At 48.4% G+C, this 26,848-nt stretch overlaps 3 protein-coding genes across 4 annotated transcripts; all 3 read left to right on the top strand.

Moving 5' to 3' along the window:
• The first annotated feature begins 656 nt into the window (after nucleotides 1-656).
• On the top strand, nucleotides 657-1,809 carry HMX3 (H6 family homeobox 3). The gene is made up of 2 exons (XM_065672959.1): nucleotides 657-978; nucleotides 1,148-1,809. Exons 1-2 carry the CDS (start codon nucleotides 657-659, stop codon nucleotides 1,753-1,755), a joined length of 930 nt encoding a protein of 309 aa, XP_065529031.1. The 3' UTR covers nucleotides 1,756-1,809.
• Nucleotides 1,810-5,286: 3,477 nt separating this feature from the next.
• HMX2 (H6 family homeobox 2) lies at nucleotides 5,287-12,077 on the top strand. Its single transcript, XM_065672960.1, has 3 exons — nucleotides 5,287-5,363; nucleotides 10,085-10,362; nucleotides 11,221-12,077. Exons 2-3 carry the CDS (start codon nucleotides 10,086-10,088, stop codon nucleotides 11,766-11,768), a joined length of 825 nt encoding a protein of 274 aa, XP_065529032.1. The 5' UTR covers nucleotides 5,287-5,363; nucleotide 10,085; the 3' UTR covers nucleotides 11,769-12,077.
• Nucleotides 12,078-13,123: 1,046 nt separating this feature from the next.
• BUB3 (BUB3 mitotic checkpoint protein) lies at nucleotides 13,124-26,619 on the top strand. 2 transcript variants are annotated; one of them, XM_065672436.1, is made up of 9 exons: nucleotides 13,124-13,219; nucleotides 13,457-13,614; nucleotides 16,007-16,201; nucleotides 17,319-17,388; nucleotides 18,727-18,878; nucleotides 21,889-22,047; nucleotides 23,323-23,500; nucleotides 24,059-24,275; nucleotides 26,281-26,619. In XM_065672436.1, the coding sequence occupies exons 2-9, from the start codon at nucleotides 13,606-13,608 to the stop codon at nucleotides 26,288-26,290; spliced, it is 990 nt and encodes a 329-aa protein (XP_065528508.1). In that variant the 5' UTR covers nucleotides 13,124-13,219; nucleotides 13,457-13,605; the 3' UTR covers nucleotides 26,291-26,619. The 2 variants fall into 2 exon arrangements, with proteins under 2 accessions (XP_065528508.1, XP_065528509.1); XM_065672437.1 differs by lacking the exon at nucleotides 26,281-26,619 and having other exon boundaries at nucleotides 24,059-24,279.
• The last annotated feature ends 229 nt before the right edge of the window (nucleotides 26,620-26,848 follow it).

The raw sequence follows: 26,848 nt of genomic DNA on the forward strand, positions 1-26,848 counted from the left end.
GCGGGCGAGGGGAGGTTTTGTGGCGAGAGCGGCTCGGTCCGCACCATTCGCCTCTCGCCGCTCCCGCGGTGCTTCGGCCGAGCCGGGATCCCTTTGTGCTAATAGCCCCGTCCCCATTTGGGACTAATTGGACTATATAAAGGCAATAACGGGCGGGCGCTGGCAGCCGCCAGCCACGGCAGCACGTCGCGGGGAGGGGGGGGGGGGGGGGGGGGGAACCCGGGGCCGCGGTGGCTGCGGGCAGGGTCTGCGCGGAGCCTTCTCTTCCCGTCCGCCTCCCCGCCTAATCCCATTTGCCATTGTGCGTGCCCAATCGCCGTGTGCTCCCCGCGTTTAACTTGGATGACATTTTGATTTCATCATTAGCATCCGGCGCCAGGTTGACGCAGCAGCAGCGGCGGCGGGAGGCGGCGGCGGCGGCGGCAGCGACGACCCCGGCTCTCCGCCTGCCCGCAGCAGCAGCCCCCCGGTGCCGCGGGCTGCGCGGGTCCCCTCGGCCCCCCGCGCTGCCTTCCCCCCATGCGAGGGGCCCCCGGCCGGCCCCGCCGCCGCGCTCCCCCGCCGTCCCGCTGCGCCTCTCTCCGGGAGCCGCCACCTGCGCGCCGGGCGCGGGCTGCGGGGCCAGCGGCGGGCAGGAGCCGGGCGGGCACCGGAGGATGCCGGAGACCGGGCAGGAGCCCCCCAGCGCCCCGCCGCCGCCGCCGCCGCCCAAGGAGTCTTTTTACATCAAGAACCTGCTCAACGGCGGCCCCCCCAAAGCTCCCCCCAAGCAGCCGCGGGCGCTGTTCGCCCCCCCGGGGAAAGCGGCGGGGGACGGGGCCGGTTTCGCCCTCTCGCAGGTGGGAGACCTCGCTTTTCCCCGCTTTGAGATCCCGGCGCCGCGCTTCGCCTTGAGCGCCCACTGCCTGGAGAGGGCTCAGACCTGGTGGTACCCTTACGCCCTGACACCGGCCGGAGCCCACCTGCCCCGCACGGAAGGTACCGATCCCCCTCTTTCCATCCCTCCATCCCTTCCGGCGGGGCGGCGCGGGGGTACGGCCGGCTCATCCCGCTTCCCCCGACGGGAATCGAGGGGCTGGGCTCTGAAGGTGTCTCTTTGTGTCCCTTATCCCACTTCCTCTCCCCTTCCCCCGTCCTTCCCCTCCAGCCGCGGAGAAATCCCTGCTGAGGGACTCGTCCCCTGCTTCGGGCACCGACCGGGACTCCCCGGAGCCGCTGCTGAAGGCGGAAGGGGAGCAAAAGGAGCTGGACTCCAAGAGCCCTGACGAGATCGTCCTGGAGGAGAGTGACTCGGAGGAGGCGAAGAAAGAAGGGACGGCGGAGGACTGGAAAAAGAGGGAGGAAAGCCCGGAGAAGAAACCGTGCCGCAAGAAGAAGACGCGCACGGTGTTCAGCCGCAGCCAGGTCTTCCAGCTGGAGTCCACCTTCGACATGAAGCGCTACCTGAGCAGCTCGGAGCGGGCCGGCCTGGCCGCTTCCCTCCACCTGACAGAGACCCAGGTGAAGATTTGGTTCCAGAACCGTCGGAACAAGTGGAAACGGCAACTTGCGGCAGAGCTGGAGGCGGCCAACCTCAGCCACGCCGCCGCGCAGCGCATCGTCCGCGTCCCCATCCTCTACCACGAGAACTCGGGCGCGGAGGGGAGCGCGGGGGGCGGCGGAGCCCCCGGTACTCAGCCCCTGCTCACCTTCCCTCACCCCGTCTACTATTCCCACCCCGTGGTCACCTCCGTGCCGCTCCTGCGGCCCGTCTGAGCCCGCCCGCCCGCCGCCGCTGCGCGGAGGGGCGCGGAGAGGCTCGCAAAGTCACCGGCCTACTTGTAAGTACTCCAGCCGCTGGTGCGGTTCACTCGGCCGGCGGCTGCGGAGCGGGATGGGGAGGGCGGGGGGGGAGAGAAGGGTGCGGGAGGGGACACACACAACACGACACCCCTCGGCGGTGGTGCTGGAAGAAAAGTCACGAAAAATGAGGAAAATAAAGCTAAAAAATCAATAAAAATTGAAAGGGGGGGGGGAAGGGAGGGTGGAAAATAAGGAAAATGAAAGCGGGAACTTGTAGAGGACCCTGGAGCTGTCACACCTTTTGTAAACGTGGACGAAAACCGCGATGGTCTCTGTGGCTTTAGTTTTATTTTTGTAAAAAATTAAAAAATAAGAAAAAAAAGGGAAAAATGAATAATAATGAAAAAAAAATAAGCAAATCGTGATCCCAGGCAGCTCCTCGGCATTTGCCAAACGCTCACGGGAGGGTGAATTTCTATTCCTTTCGGACCTCTCCTTCTGCCTCCAAATTGGTATGGCTCCTGCTCCTGTCGAGACGCAGACATCACCGAGCGCGGCTTTTCGTTCCAGCAGACCCCGGCACCGAGTTTTGCTTTCCCAGGTTTTGTACCTTTCGGTTTCTGTCATGGGACTTTCTAAGGAGCAAAGAAACGCGGCCTCAAAGCGAACGGTTAAAACGCCCCCGAACGCGTTTGAGCGCCCCTTATTTATTACCGATGACTTGGATATTTGGCATTCTCGTTTTCTTTAGTCTTCCGGTTGATTTATTTTTGTTTCCTTGTAAAGTTATTTGGGTATTTTTTTTTTTGGGGGGGGGGTAAAAATCTGTACCTTTTGCTTTCTTTTTGTATAATGATTATTATTATTATTGTTCTTGTACCTTTGAACTGTGCAATATTGTACGACGACTCGTAAAGCACTGCTTTTATTTGAACGGTGAGGAAAGGGGGGTTTCGCGTTGTATAATTGCCTTCGTTCGTGTTGTACAAAATAAACTGGAAAGCAAAAAACAGCATACAAAGGAATTAAAAGCGAAGGGAAGTGGGCAGAGAAGAGGAGGGCATGGGAATAACCATCAGCTTATGCGGATAAATAAAGGAGATGGGGTGAGCTGGGCGCTTTAAGTGAAGGACAATCAACTTTAGGGTAATTTTAATTTATTTGCTATGATGTACAGTTTTCTCCTGAAGTCCGTCGTGGGGTTTCCTAAGGCAGAAATGAAGCTAGGAGTGGACACCTCTTGTCTCTCTCTGTCTCAGTGTCTGCTCACTTGTTGTCTGACAATTGTTTGCTGTCTTCCCAAGGGTTGGCGTCGGTTCCTTTCCTTTCTTTTTCTTTCAGGTTTTTTTTCCCGTTCGTTTCCCCTTTTCGGTTGTGCTCTCTGCCCCCTTCTCGCTTTCTGTTATGGATCGGTCCTATTTTTAAAACAGCCTATATTGTTATAAACTTCATGTTGTGGTGGAAAAGAAAATAATCAATAAAACCCGTTCCTTATCAGTTTTCTTTTAAGTGTGGCTTCGGAGGAAAAGAAATTTATATATAAATAAAATAGACTACAAAAAGCCCGAATAACCCGGGCACTGGGGGCTACCGGACACCCCCCGGGGCTCCCGGGTTGTCCCGGTCCAACTGGGAGCAGCTCGATGGGGGGACCCTTTCCCAGCATCGCGCCTGGGTAACCCCCAGCAAGAGGTCCCAGGCCTCCGGGAATGGGCACAGGGGTGGGTTGTGGGGTCCCTTCTCTGGCACGGATGGGTTGGGGGGTCCCTCCCCAGCCGGAGGCCGCCTCCCGGGGGGGTTGCCCATAGCTTTTGGCCTCCCCTTCCTCAAACCTTCCCGACGGGGGTCGGGGCTGCCCTTCCCCTTCTCTCCGCCTTCCCCTGGGGTCTGCCATAGGGAGGGTTGTCCATAGGCACCCCAGGGTGTCCAACCCCCCGGGGTTCGCCCCCAGCCCAAGGCCAGGCCCGCCGCTCGTGTCAAACCCCCCGACAGGTTTATCCCAAGAGAGGATCGCGCTCCACTTCCCGCAGATTGGCCCGAATCGACGTGTTGATAGTGCCGAGGGCAGGATTTCGGGCCAAAGAAATCAAAATAAAACTCAGCGTTGCGAAAAGATAACCCCGCGTTTTCTTTTCGTTTGGGATAAAAACCCTGGCAATGGGTCGTAAATGAAAAATAAACAGAGTTTCGGAGTCAAAATACGCTGCTCGCTGTGTCGCCTGCAAACACAGTGATGCCTTTTCTGTTTGCAGTACTAACTTTGGGACAAGTCGCTTGCAGCTCATTAAAAATATTGTTGTAATAGCAAATACCGTCTTTTTCCATTTTTACAGCGCTGCAGCACGATGTTATCAAACGGCAAGGAAAAATAACGCATTTATTTGTGGTCGGTGACCAGAAAACGATTCCGGCCCAGCCCGGTCCTTCCCCAGCCGAGGAAGGGCACTGCGAGGTCCCCCCGACCCTGTGCGGGGCCCTCTCCGCTGCGCTGCCCTTGCGCGGGTGCGGGGAAACGGCGCGTCCTGCACCCAGCGGTGCTGTGGGGGGTATTTCCCAGGGGCAGGTTGATGGAGGTGGGGTTGGTGGGGCTCTGGTTGGAGCCTTTATTTTTCTTTTTTTTTAATGAAGATTTTAATTTTTAATTAAGGAAAAAAAAAGGAAAGAAAGGAGAAAACTCATCCCCGAGAGCAGCTTTTCCCCTTCTCGCCGCGGGATCGACAGCAGAGCGCAGGCTGCGAAGCGCTGGGATGGAGCTGGAGGATGGGCTGAGGGCCTGGGACCTCAGCTCCTCGCTCCCCTCCCGCAGCCGAGCTTCTCGGCTTCCTCTCGTTCCCCTCTATCCGGATCGGGAAGCTCCTCTCTGCCCGCATCCCACAAACCTGGTGCTGGGGTTTTCCTCAAGCCCTCGCAAGAGTCTCCCTAAACTCTATCCTACACCCCCAGCCGCGCTCCAGAGAGGGGTTTAATGCCTTCCTCCTAGGGATGAGGTGGAACTTGGGCACCCACCGAGCCCCGGCTCTCCCTGAGCCGCTTCCGTGCGACGAGCACCAGTAAGGAGCGGAACTTGCTCCCTCTGTACATACACCCCCTCCGCACCTAAACTTAGTGGAGATCCCGCATCAGCCGCTGCGAACGAATCGCTTTGAGTGGTGGAAAAAGAACTAATAATAATAATAAACCCCCATCTCTACAGGGATGTTTGGGAGGGATGGATTGGAAGTTGCTTCGTTTTCTCTAAGCTGTTGGCAACTCTGCGGCCACTTGTGTTTACTGCTGCAATCCCGCTCGGCAAATCTCTGCCTTTGTTTGCAATTCAGGAGATAACACGGTTCTTCTCGGCCCCTGTTTTGAGCTTGGCTGAACAGAACTAGCTCGCCTGTTTGTGGTCGAAACACACATGTATTTCTTTTATTTGGTAGTAAATAGAGGCTTGCTGTGTACAGCAAACAGCGCGGGGGAAGATATAAACTTCCCGACCTGCAGATTTGGGGGATTCAGAAGAGTTTTGCCTCCCGGAGGGGCTGGACCGGGGTGCGCGGAGCGGAGCCCCTCAGCCGCACGCAGCCGAGCGACGTGGGCAGGTGGGTAATTGATTTATTAACATTATTATTCCTCTATATGCGAGGATTCTCATCCGAAAACTTGCACATTTTCTGGTACAGGATGGTGGGAAATGTTCAATTCTAGTGGTGGTGGCTGCGATGGGGACACCTCGCTCCGAAGGGCATAACCCCGCTCTAAACCAGCGGTAAAAATAGGTGTTCTTTACAAATATGCTGCAAGTGTCTCTGTAATAATCACTTTACTCTATCGACTCGGGATAGTGTGCGAACGGAATGAGAAGACCATTAAGAGCATTAACAGATTGGTACAGCATAATGCTTCAGCTCGTATTGATCGCAAAACGTCTGTAAAATATTGTTTCAAATGAATCTATTGTTCCTGCGCTCTTTTCGGCGGTGTTGATGACCTTGGTTTGTTCTCGCATATCCAAATTATCCTCCCACCCTTCCCATAGATGATCGGGAACCTAGCGGCGGGACACGCCGCGGCCATCCCCGTCGCTTCGGGGCTGGCCCGAAAGCGTAGCCTGAGGGGTCGGCATCACCTCAAAAATATGGGGGAACTGAAAACAGGCGAAGGGAATTGGGGTGAGCGTGTCCCTGAGTCCCCAAGCCTCCCTCCGCTCCGCACAGTGCACGCTGCCGCCCTCAATCCGCCTCCCCGGGGCCGCATTCCCCCGGTTAAAGCGGTGAAGTTGCCCGTCGGAAAGGTCTAAAGCTGTTTACATCGATACGAAGTCGAAGGAGGGGTCGGAGGGGGGCAGGTCCCACATCCTCTCCCCAACCCGCATCCCCCGGGGCTCCGAGCCGGGGCCCTCCGTGACTCCCCGGCGCCGATCGCGCACAGTTTACATCGCCAAATGGCCAGTCCCTATGGATCAGAGCGATGCCTCCGGTCTCAAAGTCCCCGCCGAGCTGGAAGGGGCCACGGGGTGCCCGTTCCCCTGTGTGGGGACACGAGTGTCACCGGGGAGGGCGTGGGGAGCGGCGACTCGACGGGGATGCAACCTCCGGTCCCCTCAGGTTCGGTCACCTGGGGTTGGCTCTCCTGAGCTCCGGTGTTTTAAATAAATATAAAGAATCTCTTGCGCTCCTCAGCTCTATTCGCCTTCATGATGGAGTGGAACCATCAGATTTTCATCAAAGTTCTATTAAGTGAAACATAGGTTGCAGGGCACCCTCTGATTGAAACAGTTTAAATTTTAATTGTGTTTTTAATTTGACATATAGTTGCAGAAAGGAATGACACTACAACGCCAAGGGGCGGTCGATTTTCTTAATTTCTCCCAGAGGAATTGATGAGTCTATCAGGCCACTAGATTGGAAACACATTAAAGCTCTCTGGTTAGGTTGTTAATTGGAACTTGATGGATAGGGGGCCTTGGATAGGCTATGCTGATCCAATCTTCATGACTTTCTGTTTTCCAATAAATTACACGATTCATTTTCCAGCCACAGATTACATAAATTGTACACCTCTAGGGCTCTCTTTTTCAAATAGGGAGCCCTTTTCCCCAAAAGCCTATTGCGAGATGTCATTTGCACCAAAAAACGAGCAGCAGAGGCTCTTGAATGAAAATCGAAACATAACCAACGTTTATACTTAGAAAATTTATTGAGATCATTTTCTCTGGTATTTCCTTATTTTAAAGTTTGGACGCGCCATATATCATAATCCACACGTGTAAAGGGGACTGTGTTTAATATTTATCGAAGCTTGATTCCAAGATCAAACTTGTTTATGACTTCATCTGTCATTTGAGAGCGAACCTTCTCCCGATATTACGGCCGCTCAACAAGCCTATTTTCCGAGTGCTGCAAGAGCAGCGGAGATCAATTTTTATTAGGCTCCCTTTGAAAGCTTGCTCAGGGCCACTTTAATATCGAGCATTGTAATAATCTGGAGATCTAAACTTTAAGCGTTCGCTCTGTCTTTCAAAGTTTATCTTTGCCGCGGCGTTTGATCATCCGCGCCCCGACGGGACGGGGAGGGACGTCTGCCCCCCCCCCGGATCCACACGCAAAACCCCTTTACCGGCACCGGCAGTCCCTGCCCTGATGAATATTTGATCAGATGGTAATGAGAGCGTAGCTGGGCCCCGATGGTCCTTCCCTCCTGACAGCGGCAGTGAGCATCCCGCCGAAGCTACTTCGGCTTGCCTCCCTCTGGATTCGCCTGAAATTCCTCCATTTCCGCCTGAAATACTCATTTTAGGCAAGTCTGGTGGTTTTATCGCCGTGGCAGGGCAGGGCTCACCCCTACCCGCAGCCCCTGTGCGTCCCTCCCCGCCCAGCGGTATTCCCCTTCCCGTTTGGAGCATCCCTTCAGCCCGGCCACAAACACCCGGAGGCTCCGACAGGCAGAACCTGCTCCACTGGGAAGCGAGGGCAGCGCCAGGGGCACCCCGGGCTGTTGGTGGGCTCCAAAGGGAAGGAGCTGCGGTGCTGGGGACGGCGGTGCCGCTGCGGGGTCACGTCGAGGGGCTGCGGGGGAGCGGGGCTGCTCTCCCTCTTTGCTCCGGGGCTGTCCCCGCGAAGGAGCCGAGGGCCGGCAGCCCTCAGGGGCTGTCCCCAAGGCCGGGCTTGTCCCCTTCGACGGCTGTCCCCACCCGGAGCCCCTTTGCCCCGCTCCCCGCCTGCGGGAGGGGTGCTGGGCTCGGGGTGCGGGGCCAGCGGAGCGGGATGAAGGACGATTTCTTAAATTGTATTTCAGTGCGGGGTCTTTCCGGGTTAATGAGCTGACATCATGATTAAAGCTGACCATTTGTAATGTGTCGCGACCCTGTTGAAAAGCAGTGAAAAGGTTAATGTGGTAAAACAGGACAGCACCTGCCCCTCACAGCGAGAGGAGGAGCTGGAACACTTTTCCTAATCAATTAGTCCATTAATGAGTCTATCAAGTAGTTAAGTAGTTAAAGATTATGCCGCTGGTCTGGGTAACAGTCGTCATCTCGCTATACCTAATTATATTATAAGTACTTTATTCAATATACCAGACATAATATGGTGACTCGGAGTTAATGAAAATGTCATTTTAAAACGTCTTGACATTTGTCTCTATTGATTTGTATATTTCCATCTCATTCTTTGCTTTCCCCGATTTGATTTTCTTTTTTGTGGGGGTGTGTGTGTGTGTTTCTGGAGAGGGGAATCGACGGCACCGGCAGGAGGAATCAGAAGCAGGACTCGGGGCTGCCTCCGCGGGGACCCCGGTCCCAAGACCCTCAGGCAACCCGGGGTTAAAGCCCCCTGCCACGGCCAAGCGTATTGCATCTGGTCACGAATGCGACCCAAACCACCGGGATTTCAGAGCTGGAGCAGCGCTTGCGCCTCGCTCTTCCCTGCGGGGTGCCCCCAGCATCCCCCGGCGCTGCCCCCTCTCCCGAGGGTGCGGGCCACTGGCCCAACCGGCAGCGAAAGTCGCCCCGTCTTCGTTAGCTAACGATGTTCCCAGGAGTGGCCGGGGCTCGGGGACAGCCGATGGACACGGACACGGGTGGCCCAGCGAGGGGAGGAGGTTCATCCCTTTGGAATCGCGACAGCGGGGAATGGAGGAGGAGCGGGAGGGTCGGGGGGGCTGGTGCTGTGCGGTACCCAGGGTGGCGGTCACCGGGCTGATGCCTTCCACACCGGCCCCGTTACCGGGGCTCCTGTCGGGGTAGGGGGAAGCATCCCCGGGCCCTGGCCGAGGGACGGAGGCGCCCAGGCTGCCGTCGGGGCTCGGCCTCTGACCCGTCTCCCCTGGGCAGGGGCTTCAGGCCCCAACGAACGCGGGCCGGGTTGTCCCTCGGACCAGCCAGCAGATCTGTGCCCTCCCGGGATGGCCCCCGTGGGGTCCCTGTCCTTATCCCATTGCGTGTGACACAGAGACGGCAGCTCCGTCAGATTTCCCCTCCCAAGGGCAGGAACAGCTGAGAACGCCGTGATTTATCCCCCCCAAAGGGAAGAGCCCCTGACTCCTGACAAACTTTATTTGGAAGCGCAGGAGGATCTCCCCTCCCTCCCTGGTGTCCCCCCCACCCTGCGGCTTGCGGACCCTAGGAAGAACACACAGGAGGCGTTTCGTGGGACATTTGTTCCCGGCTGCAGCGGAAAACCCGATTTCCCGATGGTTTCCCCGGCTCTGCCGAGCCGCCAATACACCGCCACAGGGATTTTGTTTCCCTGTCCTGTAATTAGGAGAAGGGTAACGGGTATGCACAAGGCGCTTGTCCCAACACCCCCTCCCATCGATCCCGGCATAAGGAATTCAGCCCACGTCCCTCTCACCCATTCGCCGTGCAGGGCGAGGAGGCAGAGCTGTCTCAGCATCCCTACTCCCCCGAGGCTGCGGGGTCAGAGCATCCCCCCCGGTGCCCCGGGGACGGCGGAGCGGACCCCGCGGGGGTTCCCCCCGGCTCCTGCCGACCGTGGCTTCTTCTTCCCTACCCCCTCAATTCCGGACCCCCCGCGTTTCCAAACTTTCCGTGTCCGCCGCCGCCGTGATTGGCGCGGCGGAGGCCACCTCCATGCAAATGAAGCCCCGCCGCCCGCCGCCCGCAGATCAATAGGGACGCGGGGGAAGGAGCATGCATTCCGCCTGGGCAGGCGCGGGGAGAGCCGGCACCGGCACGCCGAAAGCACCCCCCAAAAACAAACCCCCCGCCGGCTCAAAGCGGGCTCCCCCCGCCCCGCATACCCCGGCCCCCCGAGCCCATCTAAAGCGAGAGCTTCCCTCCTCTGCTTTCTTATGAACCCAGGATGAGCAGCAAAGAAGACCCCAGCAAGTGCTGTCAGACGGCTGCTCCCATCTCCAGTTTCACCATCCAGTCCATCCTGGGCAGCGGCAGCGCCGGGCCACCCCGGGAGGGCGGCGGGGGGGGGACCGCCTGGTCCGCCCGCGGCCGGACCCTTTCGCTCTCCTCGGACGACGAGGAGCCGGAGGAGAGCTGGAAGCACCGCGGCTGCTTCTGCCCCGAGGCTCAGGGCCCAGCCGAGCCGTGCCACAAGCACCAGCCCCTCAGCTTCACCTGTCTCGGTGAGTACCGGGACGGGAAGGACGGGACGGATGGGGCCCGCAGAGAAGGGCAGAGGGGGCTTGCCCGCCGCCAGGGGCCATGGTGGGGGGGACATGTGGCACGCTCCCTGCTTTCGGGTCTGAGCGTATTTGCGCAGTCTGATGCTGAAGCAGGCAGAAGAAACTCTGCCAGAATCAGTTTGGCTTTTTAGAGCTCTCTTTTTTACTTCCCACCTCAAGCGGGGTTGTCTCCATTGAAGGGGCGCAGGGCGGCGGATAAAGCCGGTTTTCCTAGATACTGCTTATTCAGAGAGGAAGAAAGATGCTAGGCTTTATTTCTAGCGTTAATTCTGAATAAACGGTCTGTGAAATGCAAGGCTATAAAACAAAATCAGCCGTCCCGTGCTGGGTTGGTCTCACCAACCTGTTCCGGTGCTGAGGCACTGACACAGGGTGCCCAGAGAAGCTGTGGCTGCCCCATCCCTGGCAGTGCTCAAGGCCAGGTTGGACCCAGGGCTTGGAGCAAGCTGCTCCAGTGGAAGGGGTCCCTGCCTGTGGCAGGGGTTGGAACTGGATGAGTTGTAAGGTCCCTTCCAACACAAACCAGGCTGGGATTCTATGATTGTAAAGCACCTCCAGCCTCGTCCTCGGCTGCCTTCACCGAGGCGGGCACACCCACCTGTCGGTCTGTCCATCCATCCATTCGATGGAAGGATGGGGATGGCTTCCCCCGGCCTCACTGGTGGCTTCCCCTGGTAACGGAGGCGGCGGGTGCTTGGCCAGGGGCTCACCTCAGCCTTTCCCCAAGGTGGAACGGGGGGCTCGGCCGTTGGGGGGTGCCGGTACCGGTGCGACCTCCGTGCTGTGGCTCTGTTGCAGGCAGCACCAAAGGGAGCGGAGCAGCGGCTGCGGGCAGCGGGGAGCGGGGACCCTTCCTCTCGCCCCCCCAGCAGGACTGTAAGGAGGAGAAGGAGAAGCCACTGGGACCCGCCTCACCTTCCTGCGGGGACCGGCAGCGTGACGGCGGGGACCGGCAGGCCGGTGCTGCCAAGAAGAAGACGCGCACGGTGTTCAGCCGCAGCCAGGTCTACCAGCTGGAGTCCACCTTCGACATGAAGCGCTACCTGAGCAGCTCGGAGCGGGCCTGCCTGGCCTCCAGCCTGCAGCTCACCGAGACCCAGGTGAAGACCTGGTTCCAGAACCGCAGGAACAAGTGGAAACGGCAGCTCTCGGCCGAGCTGGAGGCGGCCAACATGGCCCACGCCTCGGCACAGACTCTGGTGGGGATGCCGCTGGTGTTCAGGGACAATTCCCTCCTCCGAGTGCCGGTGCCCCGGTCCATCGCCTTCCCTGCGCCTCTTTACTATCCCGGCAGCAACCTCTCGGCCTTACCGCTCTACAACCTCTACAACAAGATCGACTACTGACCCACCGCACTCTCTTCCCCGCGGCCGCCCCTTCGGGGCCGGGACGGGGACCGGGGCCGAGAGCGGGATCGGGGCCGCCGCGGAGGCTCCGTGCGGGGTCTCGGTTTACCTCCGCGGCGGGGACAGAGGAACGGAACTGATGGGAGGGAAGGGCAAACGGAGAGCCCGGGTCACCGAGGGCACCGCCGTGCCCTTCCCGCGATCCTGCCACTTGAAAACGAACAAAATAAATTAAAAAAAATCGTTATTTCAGATCTGTAAATATTTTTAAAGAAAGAATCAAAAAAAGAAAAAAAATAAACCGTTTTAAGCCTCGTTTGTAAACTCGCCAGCGCGATCGCACGCTCCCGCCGGGTAGCACCGGGACCGGGGGGAGTCCCGCAGCCCGGCCGGGCACGGCGGAAGCCGCCGCTGCGGGATGGGTATGCTCAGAAGAGAGAAACCGACGTGTAATGCCGATGGTCTGGTTGGTTTTCCCTGCCTCCTGCTCGTTATCGCGTTCCCTGCAGGGAACCCCAGGCGGGCCTGCCCGTACCCACCCCGGGGCTGGTGGGGCTCAGTGCCCTGTGCTCGGCTGGAAGGATCAGGGCCTTTCTCAAACGGGTTCGTTAACGGGGGCCGTTTTTATGAGTTTTGAGGAGTGTTTGGCTACAAGCAGCGGTGGGAGCAGCGGGCTCGGAGCTCCCGGTCGCTGACCCCGGTGCTCACCGGCTCTGCTCCCCGCCCGCCCCGGGGCACTGACGGGTGCATCTCCACGGAGACAGAGTCCGTCGTTCGTGGAATAAAAAGGAAATCCCCCCCGCGGTGCCGCCGGTACCGAACCCGGGGATGTTTCCAACAGCAGCGAAGGGGGTGCCTCGAGGGGCAACGGGAAAAACAGGAGAAATAACAGATCCGAAGGGATAAATCAGTGCGAGGGAAGGAGGAGGCTCCCCCGGCACCTCCCAGCCGGTGTTCCACCACGGTGTGCAGCCCGGTCAGGACGAGGTGAGCTCAGCCGCAGTAACGCAGACACGGGGGTGAGCGGCGGCGTCGCTCCGCCTTTCGGACCCTTTTTTAGGGGGAATAATTCGTATTTCGGGTTTGCTCTGTAACGCAATCAAAGCCCTGAGGTACTTGTCTTTATCCCCTAAGGGGGACACGCGTGTGGCTGCCCCGAGGGGTTCACAGAGACAATCCCTCCCCGGCCCCCTGTTAACAGCCTCTGCTGACGGCCGGAGCGAAGGGGGAGGCATCCATCCACTTTGCAGGTACCATCGGACTACAATTCCCAGCATGCCCCGCGGCTCACTCCACTGGGCTCTGCGCCGCGCGGGGTACGCAGGGACGTATAGTTCCTCCCTTTTAAACCGGCCAATCGGGAGGCGCGAAGGAGCGCGCGTGCGCAATGGGTAGCGGCGGCGGTTGTTTGTGGGTAGGCCGGACGCGCGCGGCCCGGGTGGAACGCTGAGGTGAGGCCGTGCTCCCCACCGGCCCCGGCCCCGGCCCCGGCCCCGGCCCCGGCCCCTCTGACCGCGGCGGGCGGGGTGCAGAGACCTCCGTTCGGGCTTAGGCGGAGCGGGCTCCTCGGCCTAGGGACGGATGCTGCCCCCCTTCAGCCGCCCCGGGTGCTGCGGCCTCCCCGCCGCTGTCCTCGGCCGTCCCTCGGTTCTTGCGCTCTCCTCTGACTCTCTCCTCTCCCTCCGCAGCATCTCCTGCGTCCTGACGTGGTTCTGCGGGACCGGAGTGCGAGAGCCGCCGTGCTTCTGACTCCTCCGTGCTTCCGCGATCCGCGGCGGCTGCATTGAGAAAGGTTTTCCTCGGCGGTGCGTGGAGCGGCGAGAGCAACCCGCGCAGCATGAAGACGGTACTTCCCGTGTTTTCTTCTTCGTCAGAGTACAGGCTGCTCGCCCTGAGGCTTTCAACGGGGCGGCCTGCTTTGTTCGAGAGGCTCGCAGCTGAGCCGACTGGGGGGAGGCGGGGTGTATGTTGAAGGGCTATAACAGCACCGATTTTATCTCTGTTAGTAAAAAGTGAGCCTTTGGGAATGACTGTAGTGATAGGACAAGGGGCCATGGGTTCAGACTTACACAAGGGAAGTTTCAGGTTAGAAATAAGTTCTTTACTGTAAGGGCGGTGAGGCACTGGAATGGGTTGCCTAAAGAAGTTGTGAATGCGCCAGTGCTGGCAGTGTTCAAGGCCAGGTTGGACAGAGCCTTGGGTGACATGGTTTAGTGTGAGGTGTCCCTGCCCATCGCAGGGGGCTTGAACTGGATGATTTCAAGGTCCTTTGCAACCCAAACCATTCTGTTCTATGATGGAATTGTAAAAGTGCATCCTATAGTTAAGTCAGCATCACAGTTTTAGCAGTTTCTTCCTTGTAACGTGTTTTTTTAATGAGTTATCTCTTGTGGTGCTTGAACGTTTTAACAGGACTTTGTTGTTTGAGGTGGGCCTGACAGTTACTGTTCAGCAGTCCTGACTGTGAGGCGGTTGCATTTGTGGAACTGTTCAGACTTCTTTGTTTAATGTTTTCTCTCTTTTGTTGCTAACACATGTAAAAGGTAGGATGCACTTAAATCCTGATATTTATATTCTTTTATTCCTGCATTAAAAATACTTTTGGGAGACTTTTCCAGGTTTCTGACATAAGTAACCTTGTTTCTTGGAGTGCTGTTTGGTGATTGCTTTTAAGCTGGTTCTTTGCTGTTGTACTCCTCTGTCATTTTAGCTTTCTGCCACAAGGAGACAAGGCAGTTAGCATGCCTTGTAGTTGTTCTGAATTCCTTTGGAGGTTGTGGTGTTGTACATCCCTATGAAACACTCGCTGTGGTACACTTCACTGTTGATGAAGGTGCAGCTGAATTCTCTGTAGTATTCATATACAAATGCATGGCAAATTCTCAAGCCTGTCTGTTTTTTTTCCCAAGTATCCCAAAGCAGAGCTGAAAAGGGGTTAAGAAAGATGATTTTATTTCTTAGTCTTAAGAGTTCATGTTTAAATAACAGAAAAAAACTTTGTGTTTACGTAGTGGTTTTGTTTCGTTGAAGGATATCTAAGAAAACACCTCCTAAAGTTCCCATTTAGGGATTTCTCTGGTGTAAGAATGTGTAGTGCTTGCATTATTATACAACTTGATTGCTTAGTTACTGACACGTGCTGAATTAGAATAACTGTGCACTCAGCTTGAACTTTCTCCTAGTTTATCTGTTTTTTCTCTCTTGACTTACTCTCAGAGATCTAATCTTGCCTCTGTGGTTGTATATACAGATTCAGGAGTGACAGTGTTACAGAAAATCTGAGACAATTTACTTCTCCTTTTCATTTTAGCTAAAGGGAAGTGTACTTTTAAGCCTTAAAAAAAGGTTCTGGTCCTTTTGGTACTGTATGTGTCATCTACAGCTCCTTCTTTCAGAGTGTCTAAGGTTTGCACTGCTTTCCCAACTGAAATTTGCTGGTTTTAGCCTCTGCTGTCTTTTGAATTTTTGCATATAGAAGTTAAGCGGTCCTGGGAAGTGAATCTTGCAGTCAGTGAGCTGGCATTCAATTGTTGATTCTTTTTTCTGGTCACATCACATTTGCATGTTTACTTTACGTTCCAGTATCCCACAAACCATATTTTTCCTTTCTTATCTGACCTCCTTTAGACTCTAAGAGGAAAAAAAAATCTTAAAGGTGTTTCATTGGAAATATTTTATAGCACTTATGGAAGCCAAAGGATTGGGAAGTTGCAGGAAGCCTAGAACTATTTAAAAGATGATCCAGTTCCAGTTTTTGCAAGTGTGATGGTTATAGCAGATCAGGAACAAATCAAAAGTTTCTTTTTTTGTTTTCAAATTGGATCCATCCCTTTTTACCTGCATGTGTGTGTTTTGGGTTTTTTTTAACTTCTTGATACTTACAGTAACTGATATTTACTTGTGAAAATACAGCCACACACAGTGGGGAAAAATACATTTTTAAGTAAAAATATATAAGCTTAGAGATAACAGTACAAAAAGTGTATTATTGTTCCATGTTATATTTGATATTTAAATTTGAAAAGTGTGCGGGGAGGAATTTATTGAGGTTTTGGACAGGGATGAGCATCTTGAATTTTAGAGTGTGTCAGAACTCTGGGTGTTGTGAACTTTTCTGTGCAGAAGCTGGTAAACTTTTCAGCTCTAAGTTCTCTCTAAGATGGCTCAGTTAGGAAGCTAACTTGCTAGGTTATGTTCTTGTTATTACTAAAACTGTATTTGTTCATTATTGTCTTCAGATGACAGGATCAAACGAGTTCAAACTAAATCAAACTCCAGATGATGGTATTTCATCAGTGAAGTTTAGTCCAAACACATCACAGTTTCTGCTTGTTTCATCCTGGGACACAACTGTCCGTCTCTATGATGTTCCTGCCAACACCATGAGACTCAAATATCAGCATACAGGAGCTGTCCTGGACTGTGCTTTTTATGTAAGTGTGGGAAGTGGATTTTTATTTACTGTTATTTTATGGACCTATACTGGCCAAGGTACCTGAGAAATTGTCAGTGCCTGAAATTAAAGGGATAGTGAAATGCCACCGAAAATCCAGTTTTGTTCCTTTATTTAAAAAAAACCTTCTGCCCATTATTCTTCTTTTAATGAATGTTGTTCTAGTCCTAAATATCTATATTTCCTGTGAAGGGTGCAGGCACACAAGTTATTTACTCCTGGTAGAAGTGGTAGGCAAAAGTACTTTGAGCTGTTTTGTGCTGTTTCTGCAGTGCTCTGGTGAGTTGTGTGCATGCTTCTTACAAAGAGTCGTACTGGTGGTGTATAGCCGGAAACCATTATTCCCAATAAATGCCCATAGCCCATTAGTCTTCTCTTTCACGTTCTCATACTGGTTGTTTGGGAGCATGGCATCGTGTTCCCAAATACCAGATACCTGATTGCTGTGTTTTTAATGCACTGGATTTGAAATATGCTTAAAGTTTATTAGTGCCACTTTCTGTTTTGCCTTTTTGGTGTCATATGTGTACTGGAAGGCTTCAACTAGCTTTTTTTTTTTTTTCCATTGTATTCTGACATGTCCTGTAGTAACTTGCTGTTGTTACTGCATGTTTTAAGGATCAATTTAAATGTCCTGGTCTTGTCCTTTTTTTCACTGAACATTTTGTCACATAGTTAGTATCGTGCTGCGGATCAAAACACACGTTCTCAAATGGTATCTGGCTTCTAGATTAGTTTTAGGAGGATTATGCTTCAGTCAGATGGAACCTGGTTTAGGTTGGCAGTTCTTTAAAAAGAAGTATTGTGTGCTCTGCTTTTACAACAATGGAAATAATTTGGTGTAGCCTTTAACTGCCTTTTTGTTTTATTTTAAATAATAAAAATATAGCTCAAAGTGCTTTACTTAAACATTTTGCAAAGCTTTTGTATTCTACCTGTTTAGATCTGGGCCAGATCTTAACCTTGTGTCTGAATTCCCATCTTCCCCAAACTGAAGGCAAGTCCTTTGTTGTGAGCCTGGAAGATTAAATGTATCACAGCCAGGGAAACTTAATGCTTGTCACGAGGTGAGCTCTTTTTCTTTTTTTGCTTTGTAGGATCCGACCCATGCCTGGAGTGGAGGATTAGATCAGCAACTGAAGATGCATGATTTAAACACGGACCAAGGTAAGCAGATTGAGTTCTCTCAGTGGTCTCGACAACTGGCCTAAACTTCATATTTATTTACTTTAACAGGATATGTTTCCAGTTTTTTAGGTGAGGGATATTTAAGTACTAGATGCTTAAATCTAGATTTAAGGTCTGTGCTCAGCAGTCTCCTTTGCTGTGCAGCCCTTTCGGATTGCTGAGACGCAGAACAAGGCAGTGTCTTTACTGTGTAACTGAAGACTCTCCTATAACACATTTAACAAAAGGCCTGAATATGTTGCTGCCAAACTGAGAGTTTAAACTTTTACCATGCTGGACATTCATTGATGTGTTTTACGTGTGTATTTGTTTACTTATTTGAAGGTGAAAATGGAAGGGAAGGAAATAGCTGTGTGCTCCTCCTGCTGACTGAGTTTCACATCACATGTGTCTTTATCTAGCAGAATAACTGGTGACCCTAGTAAGAACCTCCTAAAAGCATGGAAGCATTTGGCAGTTTGCCTGGAAGTTTGGTAGATGCCTGTTGTAGGATGCCTTGAATTAAATTTCTGATGATCATCCTGCTCTGCCTTAGGCTACTGTGTCTCAATTAGTGGGAATTAGCTAAGCTGAGGTACAACTGAGCATGTTATTTTTCAAAGATTTGTGGTTTAGATGTATTTAAGAAGGATCTTTCCCATGTATGGCAGAATGTATATAAAGCTCTTACTTTGTCAAACATCATGGCCTTATACTATATCCTGTTCAAAAGTAACAGTTCCAATGCCTCATTGGTGCAAAATATGGAGCTGATTTATTTTGTGTGTTTGTATGTGTGTTAAAGAGAGAAATGAATCTCGGCCTGAGACAAAAGTGATCACTAGAACCAGCCAATAGCCATGTCTCAACAAGCTTGTGCGCACAGTAATGTTATGAAAAGGTCAAATAAATTCTGCTGTAGATGACTTTGGAAGTGTTCGTATTAATATTTTTATTAATATGTAATATTGATTCTTTTGTCATTATGTTCATACATACAGGCTTAAGTTGCATTGTGTGTCAAAGGTGGTGATACCATTTGATACTGAACACTTCTTTATAACTCTGAAGATCTCTTTGTGGCTGCCTAAAATTCTTGTCTCCTGAGATTATGAGAGAAAGCTAAGTTTCAGTTTAATAATCCTGATCTTTGCAGAAGTTATGCTTCCAATGACTGAACTATCCTTAAAGGACTCCTGGCATATAAATGCACCCATGGGAAAGTCAGAAAATAGTTTGTTCATACTGCAGTAGTGTGTGCATCCTTTTAGTCATTATTCAATGCATTCTTACTGTTTGTAACCTAGTAAAGTTAAAATATATTGTGTTTTCTTACAGAAAACCTTGTTGGTGCCCATGATGCTCCTATCAGGTGTGTTGAGTATTGCCCAGAAGTGAATGTCATGGTGACTGGAAGCTGGGATCAAACAGTTAAACTGTGGGATCCCAGAACTCCTTGTAACGCAGGAACCTTCTCGCAACCGGAAAAGGTATGTACTGGATATGTATTAAATAATACATCCAGTGCCCGATTCAACATCACCATACTGGACACGGTCGTAAACTGAATTGAATTTGAGAGATAGGTTTAATGCTTTTTAAGCTGTGAAAATGTTGCCTTTTAAGATATTGATATTCAGAACATATTGTGATTTTTAGGTTGAGGCTTTGCGCTTTTATCAGTAGGAGAATGTAGCTTAATTCTTAGTGCTTGTGGTAGACCAAATGCTTATGATTTAAAACAAACTAGAGGAAGGAAAACTGAACAAAACCAGCATGACATTGACGTTAATAATATTTGGCTTAATTGTAATATGCACCATTGATTTCCTTAAATGTTGAGACTTTGATATAGCAGATCCTAGCAGTTACAAGGTCTGATTGCTTCGACGTGTGTGTAGACATACAGTAGGAGGCTTTTTATGTTGCCTGAAATAATATTTTGGGTGTTTTCTTTCACTTGTATTAAAAGACTGAACAAAATTGCTTTTATTGTTATTTACCTGTCATTGTACTAGTGTCTATAAATTCAGATGTCTTCCTAATACTTAAATCCTCTGTGCTAATGGGAGATCAAGAGAAATAAGGGAAAATGTTACATCTTAAGCTATTTCTGATGGTTATATGGTCTGTTAATCTTTATGCAGCTTACAGTGGTGTCACTGAAAGAATTACAGAACAGTAATTTCTGTTCTTTTCATAGACTCCTAAACACAGGCTGTGCTGCTGGATGATTTTACATAGGATTTTGTGCCTATACCTTTTATAAATCTCTAAGCTCTGTCACATCATATTGTCAAGTCATAATTATGAGCCATCATTACGTTGCCTGTTGCATCTAAATAGCTCTTACTTTTATTACAACATAGCTGAATCTACTTCTGGCAAGACCTTTGTTCAGAAGAAAGTAATTGCATTATTTCCAGGTTTTGATTTATAGGTGGACATAGCATGTAAAGAGCTGTGATAAATTGCTGACAGAATATCATATAATGGACAGCCCCAGTGAATCAAGCTGCTTATTGGTTCAGCCAGGTTCATTATGTCATTGTTTTAATATTGCCTTTGATAAATGTGTACACCTACCCAGCTGCATGACAGTGGTTTCATTTGATTCATGCTTGTGTGTGTGGAAAAAGAATACTTACTGTATAGGTGTGACATCAGTTTGTAAAGATGACTTAAGATATTTAATGTTCTTTATGCCTTTCTTGCTATACGTGTATGCAAACACATGTAAAAATTGATCGCAAACTATTAATAATTATATCAGTAATAGGGGAGACTTGAAAAATGGTTTTGTTAGTGTGTAACTACTGTTGGATCAAAGTTTTCTTGCCCTTTTCATGGCAGTTGGCATCATGAGAAATTTTAGTTAACTCTTGTGTGAGCATTTAGGACATTTCCCATCTTAAGACCTCAGTCTGAAGGTGGAAGTTCAGTAATCACATTTTAGAGTGAGAATGCGCGCTCAGTGAGTGCTAATTGGTAAAGGAAGGCTTTTTCTGTCTCTGTATGTGGATATTCCCACACACATAGACACCTGTATGCTTAGTTTTTATTAGAAATTAGCTTCTTAAAAATAATCTCTCCAGAAATGTTTATAGCAAGTGAAAAGTTGTTTGATCTAATATTTCTGTGTAGTCTTGCCTGAACCGAACAGCTTTATTGGGGTTTGTCAGAGAACCAGAAAGTGAAACCAGGTGCTTGAGTGAAATTGTATGAGCAAATGCCAAAAGTAAATTGAATCCTCTTGGCAGGATACCAGATCTCTTACACTTTTGATTCTGAGGTATATCCAGGATTTGTTTCCTATGTATTGAGCTGCATTAACTCACTTTTTCAAAGCTCATTCTTGCAGTTTGCTCTTGTTAGCAGTTCTCCAGCAATAGGCAGCTGGATTCTGTCTTGTTTGTGTATCATCAACTTGTAATTAATTTGATAGCACAGAGGTTTTGACTGAACCTTTTTTTTTTCCCTTTTCCTTTTTTTAATGTTTCCAGATTAACAGCAACCCAATTAATATTTGGAAACAGGACAATTTGTATGCTGAATATTGTAATGAGAAATTTGACACATGAAAGTTAGAACCTCTGAGCCAGTTTTTGGAGTGGAGTTGAAATTGTGAGCCATGGTCTCTTTTAATGATGCAAAGCATATTGCTGCTTTCAATTTCACTTTAATCAAAGTATACAAAGCACTGAGAGTTTTTTTTTTTTTTTAATGCTTTTTTGGCAATTTATTTCCCTTTATATAGAGTTCAACTTGAAGTATTCTCTTTAAAAAAGAAAACCACATAATTCAGAGAAGAAAATGTGTGGTGTGGTATTGTAGGAAAACTGCAGGATCATGCACTGATAGCAGGGAATACAAACTGAGCATACCAAGCAAAGATGAATTGCAATATCCATGCCCTTCCCTCTTATTTCTTCTGTTTTCCTCTTGCCTTGAAATATCCAATAAATTTAACAATTGAAATAATTTTGGAGGAAAACTTGAATGCTGCTGATGTCCCTTTTGAATTTAACAAATACTTCTGTGCGCATGCAGCATTTAGAACATGGGTAGTACCAGCAGAAGGGAAAAAATCTTATGTGGAAGATGATTTAGACAGTGCTGAGATCTGGAGACTGGTAACCGAACAAATGTGCTTGGAATTTAGAATTACACAAGTGCATATACATATTATTATTGCTATATATATAATCATTATATATATTGTTATTGGGGCTGCATTGGGCTTGATGTCTCAGCTATGTGCTAGGTAGGGTCCAGAGCTAAGGGTGAGCTGTTGAAATGCTACATCAATGTCTTCTCACCAGCTGCACACTATGACTGTTTATCCCCAAATTGAGTTATAAATTAAAGCTAAAAGAAATTCTATAGCTATTGACTTTATTGTGTAGATGTTTTGTTATTCCATATTGCTGCCATTTTATATTGTTAGAAGAACAATGGATTTTCAAGCCTAATGTTAAATACCTTAATTTTTTTTTAAAGGTCTACACACTTTCTGTGTCTGGAGATAGGCTAATCGTGGGCACTGCAGGTCGGAGAGTGCTGGTGTGGGATTTGAGGAACATGGGTTATGTTCAGCAGCGAAGAGAATCAAGTCTGAAGTACCAGACCCGCTGTATCAGAGCGTTTCCTAATAAGCAGGTATGGGGAGCATGGCAGTAATCACAGTTCTGAATATTGTTTAGTAGAAACGGTGGTTTGTCTGTCAACTTTTCTCCATCTTTCTTTTGGAACAAATTCTGGTAGGAGGAGAAAATAAATGGTGTTGAGGCTTTGAAGTTGACTCTTTGTAATAGTGCAGTTCAGGAGTGTTTGTCACTGACTTACCAGCATACTAGGTTTTGGGGTTTTTTCCCCTCAGTTTAGTCTCCTTTTTTAAAATAACTTTGTGCATCACAACGCCAACATGCAATTAACCCCCAAAACCTCCACAAAGTTGCAGTAGAAGAGAGGAAAACAGAATTGGAGTTTGCTCAGCAGCCTTTGTGTTGTAGCCCCAGGTTCTTCAGTAGGTAGGAGCAGGATTCAGATTATATGAATGTCTTTTTATGTATTTTTCCTTTAACTCTGAGTCATGCACTCACGAACCTGGGATGCGTTACCTAGGGGGAGTTGTACAATTTAGATGATCATACAGTGTAGGTTAACACAGTGTATCTGTGGTATTTCTGAAGTGAAGGAAGATCAGCTTTTTCTGGCAAACTAATTTGGAAAGGGAATTTTCCTGTGTACATAGTGATAGTACAGGAATTGTGAGACTAAGTTACTTGTTCCTGAACTGGCATGAAGGCTTTGTCCCTTTTCAGCTCTAGTTATAGTAAAACAAGCTGATCGTCCAGATTGTATCATATTATGGATTTTAAAGAACCTTGCTATAGCTAGATATCATTACAATCCTATTTCTGAAAAGATCTATTATGGGCTTAACTCAGAAGTGATAATAAAAGCATCTCAGGTTGCTCTTAAGTCAGGACTGTAATTAACTGGATAAGTGAACACCACTTATAATCAAGTTTCACTGAAAATACTATTTCAACTTGAGTGTTTAGTTGCTAGTATAAAGCTCTGAACTAATTTCAATGTAATATAATTCTGAAACAGTCCCATGAGCATCTCTCATTTCAGATACTGAGGCCTTGGGGAATAGGTGGGCAAATACAAGGGGTTGTTAACTCTTTAACATTTTCTTCCCCCAAAATCAACTTTGTGTTTAGACCTGAAGGGTAATTAAAAGGTCTTACTGTCAGCTTAAAACTATGGTGCTGATGCTGTTGACCTGTGGTAACAATTTCTGGCTGTGCGCAATCTAAGGCTTTTTGTTTCATCTATTCAATGTAAAGGGTAAAAGATAAATTGTATTGCAATCTCTTTTCCAGTTGTAAACTACTAACATGAGCGTGTCCAATTTGGTTTTAGGGTTATGTTTTAAGTTCTATTGAAGGTCGTGTTGCGGTGGAATACTTGGATCCAAGTCCAGAAATTCAGAAGAAGAAATATGCATTCAAATGTCACCGTTTGAAGGAAAACAACATTGAGCAGATTTATCCAGTTAATGCAATTTCTTTCCATAATGTCCACAACACATTTGCTACAGGTAAAGTAGATAATCAGTGTTTTGTAACGTGTATCAATTCCTTTAGTTTTGATTTAAACAGATTAGCCTTTACTTCATGTAACTGACAGAGGGAAGATTGAGATGAGCCTCTTCCCTGTGAGGGTGGTGAGGCGCTGGTACAGGGTGCCCAGAGAAGCCGTGGCTGCTGCATCCCTGTCAGTGTTCAAGGCTAGGCTGGAGCGGGCTTGGAGCAACCTGCTCTAGTGGAAGGTGTCCTTGCCCATGGCAGGGGGTTGGGATTGGATGAGCTTTAAGGTCCCTTCCAACTGAAACCATTCTAGGATTCTCTATGCCCTTCCTTTCTAAGCATTTAAATTGCGTTTCTGGCAGCGAGCAGGGTTTTTAAAAGATTTGATGCTTTGAGAGTCAATGGCTTTAGCAGAGGTTTTGGGAAATACTTGTGCTCTTTACTGAATTACGCAACTCTGCATAAGCCTGTGTTTTTACTGACAAAAGTAATTCAGGTAGTTGCTGTGTCTTTTCAGTCTTGCCGTTCTCCCAGCTCTAATTAACAGTTCTTAAAAACTTAAATTTCAGGAGGCTCCGATGGATTTGTAAATATTTGGGACCCATTTAATAAAAAGCGTCTGTGTCAGTTCCATCGGTATCCCACAAGCATCGCATCGCTTGCCTTCAGCAATGATGGAACTACCCTTGCAATAGCTTCTTCATATATGTATGAAATGGATGACGTTGAACATCCTGAAGATGGTATCTATATTCGTCAAGTGACAGATGCAGAAACAAAACCGAAGTGAGTATGCTTCACCTGTATTTGAGACTTTCTGAGCATTCATCCCAAGATTTATTAATTTTCCTAAATTCATGAATAGCATTATTGATGCCAGGAGATAGTGCAGCTTGACAGTAGGGTTGGTTTTGATTTTATCTTGTTCGCCCAAGCTTTCAATATCCGTAGGTTGATAGACGGCTGATGGATAAAATTGTGCCTAGTTGTTTAGCAGGAGAAGAATGTCAAACTCTTATCCTTTTTGAATAGGTGCTATTATATGAAGCTGTGGAGTTATTGCTAGCTCATTGCTGCAAGAATTAAGGGAAGAATTCAAGAATAATTTATTTGAGTAAATGTCACTCTGTTTGGAGATTTAAAACTTAGAATGAATGGGATCTTTACGCACCAAGCATGTGCCTAGCTCTCACAGTCAGAAGTGAATCTAGATATTGTTCTAGAAAGGCTGTGTAAATCGAGTAGAAGCTTTTTCAGTTCCCTTTTAATGGAGTTTGCTGCAGCCCTCTGATAACACACTTTTCTATCATTGTTGCTGTCAAAATGGGGCAAGGTGATTGATAGAGGTAAAAGATTTCTGTGGAACTTGTTTTGGCATGAGTGTTACATGGAAAAATTGCCCTGCCGGTGCAGAATTGCACTATTCTTAATTATGCTAGCACAGGAGCTGGTTTTATTTTCAAATTCAGTGTGTTTTGTCACTGCTTTTTATTTTAATTGCTAGTACTCAAACTGTCTTACACTTTATCTGGTTGTCTCCATTATTTAGTATCTAAATGGCTACGTAAATAGACACGTGATAAAAGTTCTTGAGTTTAAAACCTCAAGGCCTTCCACTCCTCCCTTAAAATGGCTGTTTCAAAGCTACATACTTTATGGCTGTGGAGATGTGAGGTGGAAGTTGCAGAAGAATAAATCCACTGTTTCTTACTTGGGAGATGTTTGTTTTACACTGAGTCTGATACTGATTGGAAAAATAAACCAGAAGTGATTCAGGATTTATTTCTGGGGCTTTCACAAGTAATAAGAATAATCCAAAGCTGGCAATTCACATTTATTTTTAAAATAAGATTGTACTTATTACATTTAGGAGGGTTTAAAAAAAAAGGTGATAAAAGAATACTTGCTGCTACTTGTAGTAGTGAGAGCTGCTTTCAGTTATTTTTGTTCATTGCTAGTTATGGTTGCTAATTCTGTAGATGCTTCATTCTGCCCTAGGAGGAGGTTAATCTACAATTAAACAATATTTCCTCTTGGCCCTCCATTATTTTCTGCAGCAGATGGTTCATCATTTCCTGGGCTGTTAAACACAGCAAGGTTAAGGTTAGACTCTTGGGAATCAGCTAGTTTTGAATCTTATTAGGCTGTAGAAGGAAAACTAATAAGAATACTCCTTAATATCATTTTGGGACTGTAAGCAATTATTTATTAGCAAACAATTGATCCCAGAAGGGCAAATTGTTTGAGTCAGTAATGAGCTGAGAAAAGACAGAGCATATCTGTGTATTTGGAAAATAATTGTAACGTAATTGCAATGCATTTAGACAGGCATCTTTTTGGACCTGTTTCTATCTTTAAATGAATTTCTGAAAACATTAACAAGGTTTTTATGCTTTTCTGACATGTACAAGTTGCTTGTGCCAACCTTGGGGCACTAAGAATGATGTGTATATTTTAATGTTACAGTACATTATTAATGTTACATCTCTGGTTTGTTCTAAACATAAGTTACTTAGGACAGGAGACTAATAGTTATTTCAGAGTGATCTTTTTGCTTATTAATTTGAATCAGCATTTCTGCATGATGCATTCTTAAATGCATTAAAATTATGCCATATTATATGAAGAAAACTTGGCAAGAACAGCTCTTTTGATCATTAAATTACTATCTATATTGATAAAAGTGAAAGCAGTCTTTCTATATGTGTCTGCTTTTATATAATGTTGAATGTCTTACCTACTTACTGTTACTCTAAATACCACCTGCTGAAATACAGTTCATTTATTTCAGGTCTACTTAGAGGTCTGCTTAGACTTCTGGTGATACTACTTCTCTACAAGGGGTGCCCACCTGCTTCTAGCAAGACTAAAACAATAGAAGTGAGAAGAACAATCTTCATACTGATGCTGTTTTTACCTTAGAGATATCTGTTTGTATATTGTAGCATGTCTTAATCTGTCATTACTTTTTTTGCAATGTTAGTGCAACTGTTTTATCTGCTGTCTATGGCTACATTAGTTCAGTCCTGCAGGCAACCTTTATAAAAACACATTTTGTTGTTTTGAATTATGAAATCTTCCAGTGATCTCCTAACTGTTCAATAAATATCCATAGTTTTTGGAAAATAGAGACTTTGTGTGACAACCTTTACGGCTTGTGAAACAAATGTTAAGAGCAGACCGAAGTTGCAAGAATTCTTGAGTTCTAGATTTTCCTGATGGGAAATTTCTCAACCTTTTGTCTTCTTGCAATGAGGTGAACTGGGAATTTCTTCATCACATGGGGATGCTGAGTCTCCAGGCAATCTTCTCGCAGGGCTGTGAAAGCCTAAGGTTGTACTAGGTGGGCTTGTTCATCG

Source organism: Lathamus discolor, chromosome 3 (genome assembly GCF_037157495.1).
Source record: "Lathamus discolor isolate bLatDis1 chromosome 3, bLatDis1.hap1, whole genome shotgun sequence".
NCBI classification, from domain to species: domain Eukaryota; kingdom Metazoa; phylum Chordata; class Aves; order Psittaciformes; family Psittacidae; genus Lathamus; species Lathamus discolor.